The sequence below is a fragment of the Erpetoichthys calabaricus genome, chromosome 5, assembly GCF_900747795.2.
Source record: "Erpetoichthys calabaricus chromosome 5, fErpCal1.3, whole genome shotgun sequence".
Taxonomy (NCBI): domain Eukaryota; kingdom Metazoa; phylum Chordata; class Cladistia; order Polypteriformes; family Polypteridae; genus Erpetoichthys; species Erpetoichthys calabaricus.
Window position 1 is genome coordinate 44,394,732 of NC_041398.2, and position 19,500 is coordinate 44,414,231.

The following is a 19,500-nucleotide window of genomic DNA, read 5'->3' on the forward strand; positions in this document are numbered from 1 at the left end:
TATTGATATATATTGGAATGTTTTGAAATAAAAAAAGTTTAGGAAGGATATTCATCTTAACAACGTTAATTCTTCCGGCTAGAGTGAGATGAAGGATTGACCATCTATCTAGGTCTTGCTTAATTTTTTCCATACAGACGGCAAAATTTTGTTGATAAAGAGCTTTATGTTTACTTGTGATATTTACCCCTAGGTATTTAAACTGATCTTCTATGGTAAAAGGTAGGGTGTCCAATCTAATATATGCTTGTGAATTCACTGGAAAGAGTATACTTTTATTCAGATAAATTTTAAGACCAGATATCTTTTGAAATTCTGTTAGTGCTGTTAGAACTGCAGGGACAGTGTTTTCTGGGTCTGATATATATAAAACCATATCATCTGCATATAGAGAAATTTTCTGTTCCAGTCCTACTCTGACAATCCCCTTTATCTGATAAGAATTTCGTCAGTGAACCGCCAGTGGTTCAATAGCGATTGCAAACAGCAGTGGCCACAAGGGACATCCTTGTCTGGTGCCACGTTCTAGCTTAAAGTAGTCTGAGCAAATGTTATTAATACAAACTGAAGCTTCTGGATTGGTATACAGTAGTTTGATCCATGCACAAATATTCGGGCCAAACCCAAATTTCTCCAATGCAGTGAAAAGGTAGTTCCATTCAATCATATCAAATGCTTTTTCTGCGCCTAATGATAGTAATATCTCTGGGGTGTTTGATTTTGCTGGTGAATATATAACATTGCCTCGCAGTTAGGAGACCCGGGTTCGCTTCCCGGGTCCACCCTGCGTGGAGTTTGCATGTTCTCCCCGTGTCTGCGTGGGTTTCCTCCGGGCGCTCCGGTTTCCTCCCACAGTCCAAAGACATGCAGGTTAAGTGGATTGGTGATTCTAAATTGGCCCTAGTGTGTGCTTGGTGTGTGGGTGTGTTTGTGTGTGTCCTGAGGTGGGTTGGCACCCTGCCCGGGATTGGTTCCCTGCCTTGTGCCCTGTGTTGGCTGGGATTGGCTCCAGCAGACCCCCGTGACCCTGTGTTCGGATTCAGCGGGTTGGAAAATGGATGGATGGATATATAACATTAAACAAGCGTTGGAGATTGGAAGATAGATGTCGTCCTTTAATAAATCCAGTTTGATTCTGTTATATTACCGAGGGCAGCACTTTCTCTATCCTTCTAGCTAGAATTTTTGAGAGTATCTTAACATCATTATTCAGGAGTGAAATTGGTCTGTATGATGCACATTGTAACAAGTCCTTATTTTGTTTAGGAAAGACGGTGATTAATGCTTGTCGAAATGTTTGAGGTAGTATTTGGTTGTCTCTAGCTTCTGTAAATGTTGCCAATATAGAGGGGAGCTAGCTGAGTGGAGAATTTCTTATAAAATTCTACGGGGTAACTATCAGGGCCTGCTGAAAGGTTTATTTTTATTCAAGCCCATTGCGGCACTTCTTGTGTGATTTTGGGCTATTCAAAAATAAATTGTATTGTATTGTATTTTGAAAAATATCATTTGTTTCTTAGTATCCTCTTTTTTCTATTCTCCTATTTTGATAATTCCAAATTGTTAATAATGAAACTTTGTTTACCCAATCTTGTCTCATTTCAAGAACATTTCTTGGTCCTCTTACCAGTTCTTAATACATTTCTGGATCCTAATGGATTATAGGTTTATTTGCCCCCATCCGTATCAGGCTTTGTTAAAATTTTGCTCATTAAATGGGAAAGTATGCAACATTTGGCCACAGTAAAATGCTTAGTGACACTTAAACCATTGCTAGTGTTTCCTTATTTCCTTTTTAAGTCAATACATAGTAAGGTCTTCTTAGCACTAACGTGGCCATAGAAAATGACTCACCCACACCTGTTTCTCAAATCCTAGACCAAATGCTAAGGGATTGATGTTTTTTTAGCTGTATTTTTAAGGTTATATAAGAGCAGAAAATGTATCCTTTACAAACAAAAGGTTGTTTTTTTTTTTTTTTTACTTATTGTTGATTGCCTTACTATTAGAATTGCACATAGTGTGGTGTTAAATATAATTCAACTATCTGAGCTTGTTTCAGGTAGAGGATGTAGATTATCTCCAGAAGGAAGTCCTTGAAAATGAGGAGTCCTTGTCAGAGGAGTTGGCCGATGAACTTTTGTCTGAAGGAACTCCTATATTTGAAGAGGCTCTGCCTGAAGGAGGAGGAGAGGAAGACAAACCAGAAGAAGAACAAGAGAGTGCCGCACCCAAAGAACCTCCATCCCCTGAGTATAAGGAGCCAACACCTGATGAGGAATATGAGGCGAGTACTACCAATTCGAATGAATCCGTATTGGATGAGGAGACCCCAGGCTCTGAAGAAGCCAAAGAAGAATTACATGAAATGCCTAAGTTTACATCTTGGCAAAGTAAGTTACTTTAAGTGTAAATGTATTTGTATTCACCTTTCTTTAAAGGCAAAAAATACCTGAATAATATTGATCAAATCTCTCTTAGAAACAAATGGTCCCATTCTGTAAGGAGATGTAATTTTGCCTAAGTTACTTTACATAAACAGAGTGAACATGTGCTAGCTTGAAACTCATCCAATATTATAAATGTCCACAGAAACAGATGCCCCTTTTACACTGGCCATGCTTTTGGTTATACAGTTTTAAGCAGCCTCATTAACTCTGTTGTTCTGACCATACCTGTTCTGTACAGAATAGTTCAATACTTGGTCTTAAGATGGATTTACATTCACCAATAGTGCAATCAAATGCAAGCTACAGAGATACTGGGATAAGACACATATAGTAAAAAGCTGTTTTAAAGATAATGAAAGAATCTTAAAAAGTAGTGTAAAGGTGCTGAATATTTGCCACTTTACCATGTAACACTCTTAAAACATTGGAGCTTTGCTGATGTACAGTACAGACCGTGTGCTGCATGCTGATATCATCTTTGCTAGTGAATTGTACTGAGAGGTTGGTGCAGTGTGTTCCTTGTGCAAGGAACTTGATTAAAATACACCATTTGATCTTTAAACAGCCTTTTTAATTGCCACTAAGGGTTTGGGGAGTACTTGTAACAGCTTGTTACAAGCCATGGTGGTTTTTTTTCTTTTAACTGCCATGGAGCAAGGGCACATTGTGATTGAAAGATGTGTGTGCACCTTCGCAACGTGAAGTGATGGCAGCAGCAGTGGTAATAGTAGTCACAGCAAAAAACAAGGGTAAGTCAATGGCGGAGGCATAGCATTGCTTAGTAGTAGGACAGTGAGTAAATAATTAGCTGACTTTATATCTGTTAATAGTAAATAAGTGAGTGGGTTTCCCAGTAAGGAAGGAAGTAAAAGAGTAGTAGTTAACTCAAGTACATTATGTGCTAGCCGAGAAGAATTGGTGTTCAGAGGAATGCAAGGATAAAGAGCACATTTAAAAGGTAATTAAGCAAGTATACTACTGATTGTTGCATTAGTTTAGAAAAAAGAAAGCCGTGAAGAGACATTTTTTTATTGAAACAAACAGGTTTAAAGGAAAGTCCAGTAAGAGATGAAAACATTCAGCTGTCCACTAAATGTGCTTCGGTAGCAGAGGGAAGAAAGCATGTAGTGAGAGCGTCTCAAAGAGTAACTGCAATGGTTTAGGGAAGGCTACTAAATGTTAAAGAGGTGCTGCAGTTAAACTCTTAATTAATTTATAATTCATTTAAAAGGTATTAGATGCCACAAAATTTCTTTGCAATGTAAGTCTTGTATGATGGTGGGCTTTTTGGAAGCTGCATTTCACGAGGTTGACTCCTAGTATCATGAGATGCCAGCAGATTTAGCACCTTAAGCTCAGAGCCACTGAACCTTTGGAGGAGGTGGCTAGCCTGTGTTGTTGTAAACATTTAGCAGGTCTTTGCCCAGGTGGCCTTTAGGGACATAGTGTATACCCCCAAAGAGCTGTAGGAAGAGACTCCAGATCAGAGAGGTAGAAACAAGTGAGTTATGGTCGGATGTATGCACCAAGCAGTAGGTGCTGCTCTACAGAGGCATTAATCCCAGATTTTGATGTGATAAATTAGGCTGAAGAGTTCCAATGGATAATCTCAAAACCAGTCCCCAGAAAAAGAGAAGTAATAATCATGGGAAATTGATTCATTAGGGATGTTTAGATGAACGTTTGTTCCAGAGACAGAGAGGTTTATATGGTGTGTTGCATTCTGGGCTCACAGGTTGGAGACCTTCCTGGAAGGGTGAACAAGCTCTCGACTGCAGTGATGGTGAATGCATTTGTCATTTTCCATGTCTGAACAAATTACATAAATAAGGGCAGGCTATCACTATTGCAAACCCTAATTAAAGAGTTGTGCTGAGCTGAGACACAAAACTGACAAGGTGGTTTTCTCTGAAGTTCTGTCTATGCCATGTGCAAGTCTAAATAAGCCTATGGAAATTGAAGGCTTAAGTCATGGCTCAAATCTTGGTGTAGGATAGAGGGGCATAGGTTTATGGAACATTGGGAACCTTTTGGAACAGATGGCATCTTTTAAACAGACGTTGCACTGATGTATTGGGGAGGCTTATGAGCAGGTTAGTTGAGGATTGTTTAAACTAGGGAATAATGGGGCAGAGAACTTAGGAAAGACCAGGTTTAGAATTTCACATAAAGGAACAGGCAGGAGTATAAATACACATATACAAGAAAGTTCTAGACCACTTTTAAAAAGCAGACGTATAGAAAGTAATACATTAATATTGCTTGATTTAATGCTATTAGTATTAGGAATAAAATACGTGAGTTGGATTTATTTGCAGCTGCACATATACAGTATAACAGGAATAACAGAAACCTGTCTAAATAAGAGAGATGGTAATGAATATATCATGATGGGTACACGTTAATTAAGAATGACAGGTAGAACCTAAAAAGGGAGGGAGTAGCCATTGAAACAAAACAGAAATTGAATGTAAGGCTTCTTCAGTTAGATTTTAGGACACAGTTACTTGAAGACAGTGTACAGAAGTGATATAAGAAGGGTAATAGGATTGTAATTATATAGCACAAATTGTGGTGAACAAGATAAGGTGGGAAGCTTAAGCTACAGTATATAACAAACTAGTGAGGACTCCTCTGGAGTACTGTGTACAGTTTTGGTCTCCATACCTCAAAAAGACCTGACTGATTCCAGCCCTAACACATATGAGCTGTAATCGAAGAAGTTATACCTTTTCAGTATAGAATAAATTCTTCAACAAAAATAAGGCTGAGTAATTGTTAAGGGCAAATTTTACAGAAATGTTATAAAATGTTTCTTAATGCAAGGAAACTTAGACACATGGAATAAATTGCTAAATAGCTTGGGAGAGAGGAGGATGTTAGGGACCCTCACGTCTCGACTTGTGTTATTTTGGAAGAATTAGCTGAACAGGATTGGCGAGTTTGATAGGCTGAATGGTCTGTTCTTGTCCAAATGGTTCTAGTTAATAATCTGTCCGATGAAAATGTAATTGTGCTCTTAGTGGAGTCATTCTGCTGGTAAACATCAACAATGAAAAGTTGCCATATCCTCCGGCCCATGTAGCAGTTAGAAGTAATGCTAATTTAGCTTACACCCCACGATAAGACATCCTTTCTCTATGTACTTACTCAATCTGGTTATGATTCAAAAGAGAATAGGACTAGCTACAAAATAAATAACACTATATAGAAAATTCAAATAATTTCAAACAATTTAGAGAAAAAGTTTAGAGAAGTTTGCACACATTTTACTGCCTTAAGAGCCAAAACTTTCAACATTGATTCATAGTCCAAATGCACTGAGGCCGGTGCACTACATGCCACTGTACTTTGCCCCAAATTAAAGCATTTTTAATTAAAGAGCTAGTATTGTATCTTTCCAAAAATAGCTCAACGTTTCATTCAGTACACTGCATTTTAGTCGTAAACTCAATTTTGTATTGCCTCTTTAAATCAGCCACTGTTCAAAACTTGGCAATTTTCAATATTTTTGCTGCTGGGTGTTCACAGTCACAGCTACAGTGTCACATCTGGGAATGCAAGTGGAAGTCTTTGGTATGTTGTGAAATATGTGTTTTGTTGCACTCTTGTATGCTAATCTATCATTCAGAATTGCATTTTTATTAAGCAACAGAAAATAATTTCTTTTGAAGCAAGCTACAGTGAATGATATGAATAAAGCACATTCTTCATTTTTAAACAAAACGGTCATAAACCCAGTCAACACTGTTCACCTTTTTTACATATCTGCAAGTGATGTAATTTTCTTCTGGCATAGCAATAATCATTAACTATTGAATAAACTAAATGCTTTCATTTAAAGATTAAAATGCACTGAATCATGTTTTACTTTACTGTACCCTAACTTATGATAGCTCAAGAAACCATCCATTGTACACCTGCTACTTTAAGCTCTTATTTTAAACCATAACCAAAGACCAGATATTTATATATACGAGGGACATTCAAAAAGTTTCTGCACTTTTTTTAAACTCTATTTATTAAGAATTTCAAAAACAAACTACATCACTTTTCTCCAGTCACTTTCTATTGCAATGCAATTTTCCCAGCGTCGTACCAACTTTTTAATGCCCAATTACTACTCCTCCCACCTTCACTGTTTCCAATGAAAATATAAAAAATGCAGAAACTTTTTCAACATCCCTCGTGTATATAAATGTGCTAAGGACTTTCAGCCAACAAATTATTCATCATAAGTGCGTCAAGAAATGCTACTGGGGCTCCTTTATATAAACAGTAATACATCTGCATGATGCCTCATCGTGACTGTGATTCTTTATAGTCATTCTGGTGTTTTTGTGTGTGTGTGTATTTATTTATTTGTTTGTTTGTTTGTTTGTTTGTTTGTCTACCTTTTCCCCCAGTGGACAAATAAAATTTTATCTATCTATCTAGTAACTGTGATAGCTAGTAGGTATGGTAGTGTAGTACTTTTCAGTTCCAAAACAACAGCAAACTAAGAGACAACTCATTTTCTCATTTTGCATTTACTGTAAACAAGGAACTTTTATTTACAGATTTATGTGAGTATCTTGAAAGGAGTCCTGTGGCCGCGGTTTTGCACACAACAAATACCCATCTTCGGCCCCATCCCCCTTCAAGTTAAAGAGGCTTATTGTGGTAATGTTAATAATGCAAATCTGCTATTTGATGGAGCTGATGAAGGGTTGCATCAGCATGCATCTACCAAAGAAAGAAATAGGTAAAGGTTGTTCCCACGCTGAAGAAATAGAAGAGAAGATTATGAACACAATGCTTTGGCTATGTAGCATTCATTAGATGTGAGACTCAAATGGAAAAAAAAAGAGTTAAGTCACCATAGGCAACATGTCATGATACAGATCATCTTTTTTACCGTTTTCTACTGACATGGATGGAAGGGGGAGAAAATTAGTTACGCTTAAAATGTTAGTCATTCTGAAAGAGAGTGCTGCACTTTATGTGCCTTATAATAGCAGACACACTGAAGAATTATTAATCAGACTTACTGATAAATACAGCATTGTGCTTAGCTTAGTATTTGAATGAAAGTTAATATTTCTCCTAATGGTAGACAGTATTGTTAATTGTGTTCTGAGATTTTAAGATGAGGAAGGTAGAAGTTTTAAAGCAATACTCACTAACCTTGGCACCAGAGAGTGGTGACATGATATTTGTTAATTAGCACATGCCAGTAAGAGTTTACTTTTGTCACTAATAATACTATACACATGTAAAGTGTAGCAACTGTATCTTCTACAGTCATCTCATTAGGCTTTGATGAAGGCTGCTCAGCTGAGGTTTTGTGTCTTTTTTTTTTCTTTTTTTTTCTTTTCTAACATAATCCAAAATTTTCTTGACTTTTGGTATATGTCTGTTATATTTAAACACCCTAGTTTCCATGTCTGTGATGCTCTGGTTCTTCTTGAAAAGATGCTTCAGTTATAATTTTCCTTTAAGAAACTCATTTATTATTTTCCTAAAATTAAAAAACCCTAACGATTTTATAATTAATCCATAGAAATTGTGGATGGATGGAGGGAGAAAAAGAGAAAGCAAGCAAGAAAAAGAAACCTTTTACCAAAATTATCTGTTCAATACATATCTGAATTTACCTATGGGATTAATAAAGTTTATCTAATCTAATCTAATAAAAAGAGAGGAAGATTAATACATCATAATGATATTATATCATTAGACACTAGAATTACCAACTATCCATGAAACAGAGAGGATGGGACTTTGCTTTGCAGAAAAGCAAATGTACAGAGTAAAGACTGCTTGTTAACATCATTTTGCTTAATGTTTTCTTGTTTGCTTATGTCTACATGTTTATTTCTGTGATATTTGCTCCTAAACTTGATTCTTATCCCCAATAAGGGGATGTATATGTTTTTTTCCTCTATTTTCTGAAGGATCTTCTCATTGTTTTTAGAGGGGCTAAGCTTGCTTGTGGGTTGTGTGACTGCATTACCAGCTTCTTCAGCCAGTGTGAACCAGTAGGTGGTGGAAAAGTGTGAGAACCAGAAGACAGCATAAACGTAGCAAAACAATCTGTTGTTATTTCAACAACATTAACTTGTATTTAAGCCTTCAATAATACATATTGAAAATATTGCATTAAGTGCCACAGGTGATATAAAATTCTTTGTATGGGTGATAGGTATAAACATGAAACATTGTTCACAATTTTGTTCTAGTAAGATGAAGCTGAACCATCTTTTAAGTCTGCCTAGGGAAATGAAGAATGCAGGGTGCCCTGCTGTTAGTGCAGGTTATGTAAGTGCAGGCATTACAACAGAAGGAGCATCTACTCTATCTTTGGTCAGTTACCTCATTTTCATGTATAAATATTTGCAGAGCACTCAAAGGCTTTGCTCTATAAGTTGGTATATTAGTATATTGAAGAAGACTAGGAGGTTGCAGGCTACTTTGGGGGAAATGTAATTGGAAGACGTATGAGCAATTTATCTTAGTTGCATAAGTAATTTACATAATTTTATGAAAAACAATGTTGTGATCATATTTCCAAAATCTATTTATACACTAAAATATATTTTAATTATAAATTCAGTAAGTCAACTAACATTTAATGAATAAACAAGAGTAAACTTAATTTATTTAGTAACAGGACATTTTGTTATAGAGACATTTTTTTCATTTTTTGTTTTCCATGTCAAAATGATTATTTGCAATAAGACTATTGCATTATAATATTTGCATTGATTATAAGATCCTGTTAAAATGCCATTGCAAAAGTAATGGATAGCAGTAAGATACTGTAACAAATGCAGTAATAGTGCTCTTGAAAATGACAAATACTAATAAAAAGAATGAGGGTGCATGTCCATCCAGAAAGTAAGAAACTACAATATCTTAATACAACGTACATTGTATTCTTCAGAGAAATCTGATAATGATATTTAAACATGATAATCACAATATCCGTATCACTCCCACTTGTATTTTTTTCAGCATAAAGTATCACTGTGAAATCAAAATCACATTCTTTCCTGTAGAAATATGTAATAGGGGTTGATTTTTTTTAATCTGTTAACTGAAAATAATAATTCTGGATGGCTTTTACTAATCCATGGAAATGTGCATTATTTCTTTAAAGCTGAAATGTCATTAGCTAGTGAAACTAATATGTGTACCATATGTCTTTTCAGCAGACTATGGATACAGATTTCAAATATGGAGAACACCTAAATTAAATGGATATACTGTGTAAAATAAAATGATTTTGGCTTTGAGCATGTACATAATCAGAACTGGACAAAATTGTATGCAGCAGCCATTTGAGCTTCACAGCTCCCCTAGGAAACTGAAGTACAGTAGCTCTAACAATGCATAATTAATACTCTGAATCGTAACTTTTTAGAATGAAATACCCCAACCAAGCCTGTGTTGTATTTTTTTCTTCCACAATAAGGGATTGTGGCCTAATTTCTACAAAACTTAGCAGATGGTCTACCTCTTCAGTGAAGACTTAGAGCGCATATTCTTTTTTGCATTTGCAATTTTACTCTATTGCCAGCAACTAAACCAATTAATATGCACCTTACTGGAAACTGGTTCATAGAAATATGACAGCCAAAAGATCCTGAAATGAAAAGCTGTATGTGAGTATGCTTGTAGTTCCTGTGTATAAAGCTTTGTGCCATCTAACTTCCTTGGTTACTGAAAGTTATATTAAAGTTTAATTACTTTTTTTCCATCTTCACATTTTTTTAACCTGCTTTATCCAGTACAGTGTTAAGGAGGTAGCACAGTGCAAGTCAGCAGATTATTATACAGAGTTTCTTTTCTTACGTGTGAACCATACAGTATGTACCTTTTCTATCCTCACTTCATTTTACAAATAAAGGTAGCCAGCTTGAAAACAAAGAAACATCACTTTTTAAAATAAAAATGTAAGCAACAAATACATCAATCTCTAGAAGAAATGACATTGCTGCCTATACAGAAGAATATAAAAACAAACAAAATAGTATAGTAATTAATTTTGTCAGAATTTTTTGTTATATGAAACAACATTTTCATGTGCACAATTGCATCTGTGTAGTTCTGTGATTTGATTATGTATGAATGTTCTTCCTTTCAGAATCAAAAATTGCAGTGGCTTTTGGATTAAAGAAGAAGACAAAATTAGCTGCCAAATGGGTGAGTGTGAAAAGATAATGGTGGAGAACTTTTTTTCTTGACTACTTAACATGAACCTACTCTTCCCCTTTTAAACTGTGTTTCAATTGCCATCCTAATTTGCAGTTGAACAGGAACACAATGGTTTACATTTGCAGTTGTACTGTAAATGTTCCCATGTATTGTTAACTGTACCTTACATTGAAAGTTTTCTAGAGAGTACCACATAAGATTCTGTTAGATGGCTTTATTATCACCTTACATTAGTCATGAGAATCAATATTAGTAAAATGTTTTTTTACTTAGAATTTACTTTTTTGAATTCTGTGTTATATGCTATATTTTAGCCTTTATTAAAAAAAAAATTATTTACATGAAAGTGAAACCATACCAGTTTAAAAATCATCCCTTCAAAAACCTAAATAAGACAGTGGTAAAACTGTCTAATTTTCAATTTTATGTTTGAGCAATGAACATGCATATTTTGAAAATTTGGAAGATGTCAGACAGTACTGAACCCATACATGGTTGAGAGAGGTTGGGATGAAGTGCTGATACAGTTCTTTGCCGCACCCACCACATGATGAACCACCTCAGGATCCTAGATTAGGACCTGAGTGCCAGCCATGCAATGGATGACGCCTCAGCAACACACTAGTTCAGATGAAATGGAACAGTGTGAAGTGTTTTTACTCTGGCTGGAGTGCCAATTCTGCCATTAACCCCCAGGGTTTTCCCTGCAGGTTGTAGGGCCTACATGCAGGGCTGGATGCAGAATAATGTCGTACCCGGGGTGGTTTGCTATGAAAAAAGATCTTGTACTGTTTCTTCCTTATCTGTTCTACTGTTTGTAGCCAACTTTATGTGATTACTAACTTTGTTTTGTAGCCAACCTTATGAAATTACAGTAAGAGCTGAACCCTGTGATTCAGCTCTCACCGAGAGTCTTAAGTCAGAGCTGGTGTTATCAGAAGGCTGACCAAACACCCCCTACTCAAAACACAAAACATTTAAAATATAGAACATCTATGAACCTTCTTTGCTGTGAATTAAATATAACGCAATACCATTTCTTCAATTATGTGCAAGTCACATACTGTATTTCACAGAAAATATCTTCCCTCACTAACTTATATCTCCATCTTTTGTCCATCATAGAGACTTGTATTGTATAACAACAGATGGAACACCACTACATTATGAATAAACCACAGTGACAGCCTACAGTACATTACTTGCTCACCATCTCATTTTTGTTAATTGTAAGAATCCTAACCAGATTATTCTTGTACACTGGAGAATTGATGTACTATACATAATTAAAGAAATTCAGTTTTCAATTAAATCAGTATGCATGTGGCAGCCCTTCATTAATGCCATCTTCAACAAAGAGCTTTCTATAACAGCTGATCCTGGTCAGTGCTATGAGCTTTTCAACCAGTTTCACTTTTCTGATTGATTACTGTTCTGTAGGGGGTGGACTTTAAATTAAATTTTTGGAAAATTTATATATAACTGTATCTGGTATTCTGATTTATAATCAGTTTATTGTATGTATAATTTGAATCCCATAAACACCTTGCATACCTGTACATAGCTCTTTGAAACTGAAAACCAAATTTGCATAGGCGTGTGACATTGAAATCTAAACTTCTCACCAGTTTAGAAACTAATTATATTTTATTTTCATCATCTTTTTACCTTGATAGATCAAATGTAATGATAATTAATGTTTAATATGTTGCATGATTATTAACAGCTTACTACCATATTTGTAAAAGTATACAACTAATTAGTGTGATGTTTAGATCAGTACATAGCTAACTGGCAGCACAGATTTAACTTGTTATGGTAGAAAATTAATTAGGATCTATTATATTTCCGGTTCAATGTTACTACTCAACATACCGTAATTTCTTATAATTCTCTGCACTCAGTATTACAGTTACATTAATGAATGTAATGTACTGTTTTATTTATGAATTTCAATGCTAGTCAGCTAGCACACATGGGATTGACCTTGATTTCTTTGTGCTTTTGTGTACATATTCACACAACAAACTTAAAAAAAATGTTCTGAACCATTCTTCTAGTGTACAGGTGGTCTGCATTATTGAGAAGATTGAATTTAATAGAATGTGAAGTCTAAATTTCAAAGAGAGTCAGTTAAACATGTACCTTTAAAGAGTATCTTTGCTGTGCAAGCTGGCTATGATTACCAATATTTAAAGCCTCCAGATTTGCCACTTTCAACCACATAAAGTTTAATTGTCATGGATGTAATTTTTGTTTTTAAGGATGCTGCTGTTAAATGTTAAGCCTACATTACTTATCCAGAAAATGAATAAAAATCTGCAGAAACCAAAGGTTAAGCTGATTGTAATTTTTTCTTGATTTTTTCAGTTTTATTGGCTAACTAAAAAGATTATAATATTCAAGATTTCAAGGCAACTCAGACTTTTGAAATTAAATTAAACTGGAGACATGGATGAGTCCCAAATCTATTATTACATTAGCCCTTTCCTTCATATGTCATTTTGTTTATCACTTTCATTAAAAGCATTTAACAAATATTAATTTAGTTAACTAGATTCTTTGTTTGATTAGGATATCTTAAGGGAACAATGGGAGGCAGAGAGGGAGAGAAACAAAGAAATGCAACTGGAAAAAGCAAGGAAAGAAAAGGAATGTAAACAAAGAGCTATAGAAGAACGATACAACATCATGTTAGAACAAAAGAGACAACGAGAAAAAGTAGTAAGTCTTATTTTTGATTAATGGAACATTGTGTTGCTTGTTCTGTTATTGTCACAGCATAGTTTAAAGTTTTGTGTGTTTTTTTATTTGAATTTCTTTACATTTTTATAGATGCAGGGTAATCTTCAGATAGAGAATTGTAAGATATATTTTCCTCTTTGATATATGAAGACAGTGAAGCCATTTCTAATTGAAATTCTTTTGTAACTCTGATAAATAGTACACAATCTTACAATGACTTTGAAGTGCACTTAATACATTAAAGATATTTCTTCTGGTCTTACTGTTTAAAACTGTATTTAAGAAAGGACTTGCATTACCTTACTGATTTATATATATATATATATTTAATATATATATATATATATATATATATATATATATAATATTCATATATAATTCATTTTTTACATTATGAATGAATTGTTGTAAAAGGCAACACAAAGAAAATAACAACAATAAAGTATAAGCTGACCTGTACATGTAAAGAATACGCATAAGAACCGATACTTACAGCATAGTAGACTCACCAGAAAAACATCTGCATGGAGGTGTAGGAAAAACTTTCTTTCAGTTGATGTCAAAAGACTGTTACACAAATGTAGGAAACACAGACTTGAAGCAGCTTCTAATGACCGGGACAGTAACCACCTATTAGAGTCAAGGTTGTACTTATTTTTTCCACACATACCAAATGGCATATCTGTTTGTTTTTCATTTAATTAATTATTGCAAAGTCAAATTTTCATTTTTGTCATGTTTATCTAAAGATACTGTTTAAATGGAAATCAAATCTTGATATGTTCAGATATCCATCCATCCATCTTCCAACCCACTGAATCCGAACACAGGGTCATGGGGGTCTGCTGGAGCCAATCCCAGCCAACACAGGGTGCAAGGCAGGAACCAATCCCAAGCAGGGCGTCAACCCACCTCAGATGTTCACATATGTTAAAGAAAAAAACATTTCATGTAGTGTACTTATTTTTTCATACAAATGCATAAATTGTGTACAATAAGTGAATCTTTAGGTTTATAACTTACTGTATATTAAAGTAAAGCAGGATCAAGAGGTTCAATGACAGACACCTAAGTAATGAAAGTGAAGATCTGAAATAATGCTCAGGAGAAGAGCAGACATAAATAATTGCAAGAAAGCAGGTCAGTTAATATTCCTATAAGTCTAACATCATGCCTCAAACGTATGAATTATCAGCAGAACTAAGGAAAAAAGTAGTGAATGCTCATCATTTTGGACACAAAGATTTAGATTCCATAAATATACCATTTAAATCAATGGTAACCCTGCCTCACATTGGATGTCCTCTTAAAGTTTCACCCTGGGCAACAAGGAGAATAATAAAAGAGTGTAAACTGTAATAAAACATACCATCAAGTGTACTTCTAGCCTCTGTAGGTGACTCCAGGGTGGTGATGCCTAGACAGCTAATAAGAATAACCTACAGAAACTGAGTTACCAAAAGGGGCGCCAGGAAGAAACCTATCTGTCCCAAAAGAACAAAGCTACCCACCTAATGTTTAGCAGACAGCACCTGTCTGTTTAAAATTTAATTATTTATGCACAATAAGAGTGCCATATTTGACAAGGAGCTTACCACCCATTAAACCTTATCCCTAGTGTCAATCAAGTCAGTGGCTGACTTTCTTATTCTATAGACATGGGTAACTTGACATTGTTTAAGGAATCATGAATTTTGAGAATCAAGGAATTCTTTAGAAAATGTCAATCAATCTGAAAACTCAAGTTGGGTATAAAGTGAATCTTTCAACAAGATAATAATTCTAAACATCTAAGTAAATCTATTAAGGTTCTTATTGAAATTCTGTGGCAGGACCTGTTCATACTAGACATCTGTCAAACTTCATAGAACCAGAGTTATACTGTATAAGGAGCAGTGGGAAAAATCCCTCCAGCAAGATGCCTGAGACCAATTTGTTATAGCAGACTGTGAATCTATTCCTTCTGAAGGAGGTGCCACAAGTTATTGACCAAAAAGAGCTGTAGCCATGTGTAGCATTAGTAGTGTATGTGCAAGTAATGCATGTGTAATGTCACTGTACTGTCACTAGTTAAAGGTCAGACAAGTGTTAAACTATATGTGTAACTTTACTAGCAGAAGTAAAGGAAACTCAAAACACTGACATAGATAAACAGTTTGAGAAACTGAAATGTTGATTGATGATAATTTTTATTTTCCCATTGCAACAGTTGCAAGAACAGGAAGAACAATGTGCTGAGCTAAGACAAGTACTAACTAAAAAAATAAGAGAACACGACGCAACTTTACTACCTATGCCTGAGGACATCATTGCCATTGGTGAAATCTTGCTGCTTGTAATAGAAATGGAAGATAGTTTACAAAGGTGTAGTTTTATTTTTTACTTTAAATATTGATTGAAATTTTTGCATTGGTTTGTATGTTACATAGACTAATATGTACATTCAATAGTATAAGCTGTAATGATAATCTTGTTTTTTTGTTACTTTATTGACATTGTACTCCATGTTCTATTTTATTTCTTTTTTTTCTGCATTTTATGGCCCATGGTGTTTTTTTCTTGCTAAAAGTAAAAAGAGATTCGGGTTAAATGTCCAATGATACATTCTGCAAGAATACTTAATTCAATTTCTTGTCTTTTTTCATTATTCTTAAACTTGCATTTATAAATTCTGGCAAGCATGTCCCCTTGCTTTGGCTGCCCAACTTTTTTACCACAAAGGAATGCATTGTTTATTCAAATGTAATTGCACATCTATAGATTTGCATTTCAGTATAGTCTTTGCAATGATTCAGTTGATGTTTCATGCAAATTAGTCATCCCTCATCATGGACCTCTATGGGGCCTGTGGGAATTTTCTTTCTGATTAATGGCAAAATTGTCACACTGTCATTTTTGAACAGAGAATATGGTTTTAGGGTGTTTGTCACTGGTATATCTAAATGTGGAGCTTGACTTATTCAATAGCTATTTTTTTACTTTTGGAAGCAAATAAAGTCAAGTTTACTATGTATGAAAAGTTACACACCAGTAACGGAAACGGAGAAAGGAAAAGCAATTTTACTATTTGCAGAAAAGGTAATTGTAAAAAGCTGCATGAGAAATTAAAATACTTATTGAAAAATACACATATGTCTCACTTTCAAAGTTCAAGTTGAAATGCTACATTAAAACATGATTTTTATGATTCTTATATTTATTTTGTGTGTCGCACAGTGTTTAGCATGGCAATTATTTAGAATAAAAATGTGATTTATGTATAACACTTTGCTTTTAGTATTTACCTGTACATTGCTACATTGAAGTGAACTCATATGATTGAGTTAACCCACTAGCTTTTATTTCACACTAATAACTCTTGTAATTTATTTTTTCAACATTACGTCTGCTGTTTTTAAGGTATTAATCTACCTTTAATTGATAGTAAATCTTCAGGAATTAATTAATGATGCCACAATGCAAAAATGTTTTTACATTGTTCTCTGGATAGTTTACATGACTAATGCATACCACTACATGTTAAGAGATTTATGTTGCATGATGTTTACCATAACTACAGTGAAGCTGTTTTCTACACAGTCCCATACTTCATTCTACCTGAAAGTGTATCTTCTTTAAAATTAATGGACCTCTGTGTCTTAGCTTTTTTCATGTCCAAACCCTAGCCTTCTAAGTTGAGTTTATGAATTCCATGTTTGCAGCAGCTGTGTATTGTCAGTATCTTCCATCCATCCATTATCCAACCCGCTATATCCTAACTACAGGGTCACGGGGGTCTGCCGGAGCCAATCCCAGCCAACACAGGGCGCAAGGCAGGAAACGAACCCCAGGCAGGGTGCCAGCCCACCGTAGTGTCAGTGTCTTGTTTAATGTTATTGTTGGTGGATGCACCTTGATACTAGATTGCTCAGAGCTGGTTAAGAGCTATGATTGCTTCATGACTATAGGTGTTTAATCTGGTTTTGATACATTTTTTCAAATGGCCACTGTTTGTATCATTTTACTTACAGTCCATGTCTAAATCTCGACCATATACAGTATATCACTAAACAGCATTGCTAATGAATATACCTATGGTTTATTTTCTTCTAGTACTATATACTGACTTTCTTCTCCGAGAGAGATTCTCATTCTCAGGATTCCTAGTGTACTTTAATATTTAAAACAATAGAAAAGCTTGAAGTTAGTAATTAATATTTACTTTTTTTTAGGCTCATGATTGAAAATAAGGTTTCGGTGGTTGAACTCAAGGAAACAGCTGAAAAGAGATTGAAACTTTACAAGGAAACAATCAGCTGTATTCGTGTAAGATTCTTAAAATATTTTTGGCAGTGAAATTTATCAAGTTATTTATGAGTTATCAGAAATCAGTAATTTATCACTTTATCAGTTATCCATCCATCCATTTTCCAACCTGCTGAATCCGAACACAGGGTCACTGGGGTCTGCTGGAGCCAATCCCAGCCAACACAGGGCACAAGGCAGGAACCAATCCCAGGCAGGGTGCCATCCCACCGCAGGACACATACAAACACACCCACACACCAAGCACACACTAGGGCCAATTTAGAATCGCCAGTCCACCTAACCTGCATGTCTTTGGACTGTGGGAGGAAACCGGAGCGCCCGGAGGAAACCCACGCAGACACGGGGAGAACATGCAAACTCCACGCAGGGAGGACCCGGGAAGCGAACCCAGGTCCCCAGATCTCCCAACTGCGAGGCAGCAGCGCTACCCACTGTGCCACCGTGTCACCCTTTATCAGTTATAGTAAAGTGAACCATGATTAGTCATTTTTACATCACACTAAATTAATTACACAAAAAAATGCAAAATGTTTCAAAATGATGTTTATTTACAAAAAGAATATATGTTAATTTTTTTTCCTTTTGTGTTTTAAATACATGCACTTTAGGTTATTTTTAACCTCTGAATACACCCCAAACAGAACAATAAGGATTTGTCCCATGATTAGGTCCCACCTTTGCACCTAGTGCTAACAGAACAAGCAATAAGAATAATAAGAATTCTAATATGAATACGAATAATAACAGAAGGGGTAGTATTTGAGGATGGAGCCCCAAATGAAGGCCATTCCCAAGAATTGGGAAGGAATATGTAAGAAGGCACTGAAAACAATGAAGAATGGAAGGGCAACATGACCAGATGAAATACCAGACGAAGTGTTTAGGGGAAGAGGTAGTAGATGTGTTGTGGGGTCTAATGCAAAAGATCTATAAACAAGAGAGAATACTAGAAGAGTGGATGAAAAGTATGATTGTACCCTTTTTTAAAAAAAGGTGATATTCACAGTTGTGGAAACTATAGAGAGATAAAGCCAATGTTGCACTTGATGAAATTCTGGGAAAGGGTTATAGAGAGAAGGCTTAGGAAAGAGACCACCATAGGGGATGAGCAGTTTGGCTTTATGCCAGGGAGAGAAACAAATGATGCAGTCTGCATTGAGACAGCTCATAGAGAAACATTTAGAAAAACAGAAAGGTGCTTATTGAATTGTAGAAAGCTTATGATAGAGTGCAATATCAAAAGGTATGGAGGTTCATGAGACAGAAATAAGTGCCAGAGAAGTATGTAAGGATTGTCCAGGCTGTGTATAAGGGAGTGTGGACCTGGGTTAAAAGCAGTGTTGGGGTAACAGACAAGATCCCAGTTGGAGTAAAGTCTACACCAGGAATCTTCTTTGATTTGATTATGGATGTGTTGACTCTTGGAATAAAAGACCAGTCCTCATGATCCAGCATGCTTTTTGCTGATGACACTGTACTATGTAACACCAGAACACAAGAAGTGGAGAGGTTATAAGAAGAATGAAAAAGGGGTTTGAGAAGACAGAGGATTGAAGATAAATAGGAAGAAGACAGAATATTTGAGGTGTAACAATGATCAAGATTCAAACATTTTCCTGCAGGGAGAGCTATTGAAAACAGTGGATCAGTTTAAATAAGTAGAATAAGGGGTAGGCCAAGAGTGCACTGTTGATGGAACAACTGCCAGACGCTATCAGGAGTATTGTGTGATCGAAGAATTAAGACTAAGCTTAAAGGTAAAGTTTATAAGACAGTGGTAAGACCAGCAATAAGGTAT

General features: G+C 35.4%; 1 protein-coding gene across 1 annotated transcript in view; it reads left to right on the top strand.

Moving 5' to 3' along the window:
- LOC114652732 (titin-like) overlaps positions 1–19,500 on the top strand; it is a 69,522-nt gene that overhangs the window by 42,167 nt on the left and 7,855 nt on the right. Inside the window, exons 9-13 of the mRNA XM_051928529.1 lie at positions 2,063–2,393; positions 10,579–10,637; positions 13,224–13,373; positions 15,604–15,758; positions 17,606–17,699. Of these exons, the coding sequence (XP_051784489.1) occupies positions 2,063–2,393; positions 10,579–10,637; positions 13,224–13,373; positions 15,604–15,758; positions 17,606–17,699 (789 nt within the window). The remainder of the gene's footprint in view (positions 1–2,062; positions 2,394–10,578; positions 10,638–13,223; positions 13,374–15,603; positions 15,759–17,605; positions 17,700–19,500) is intronic.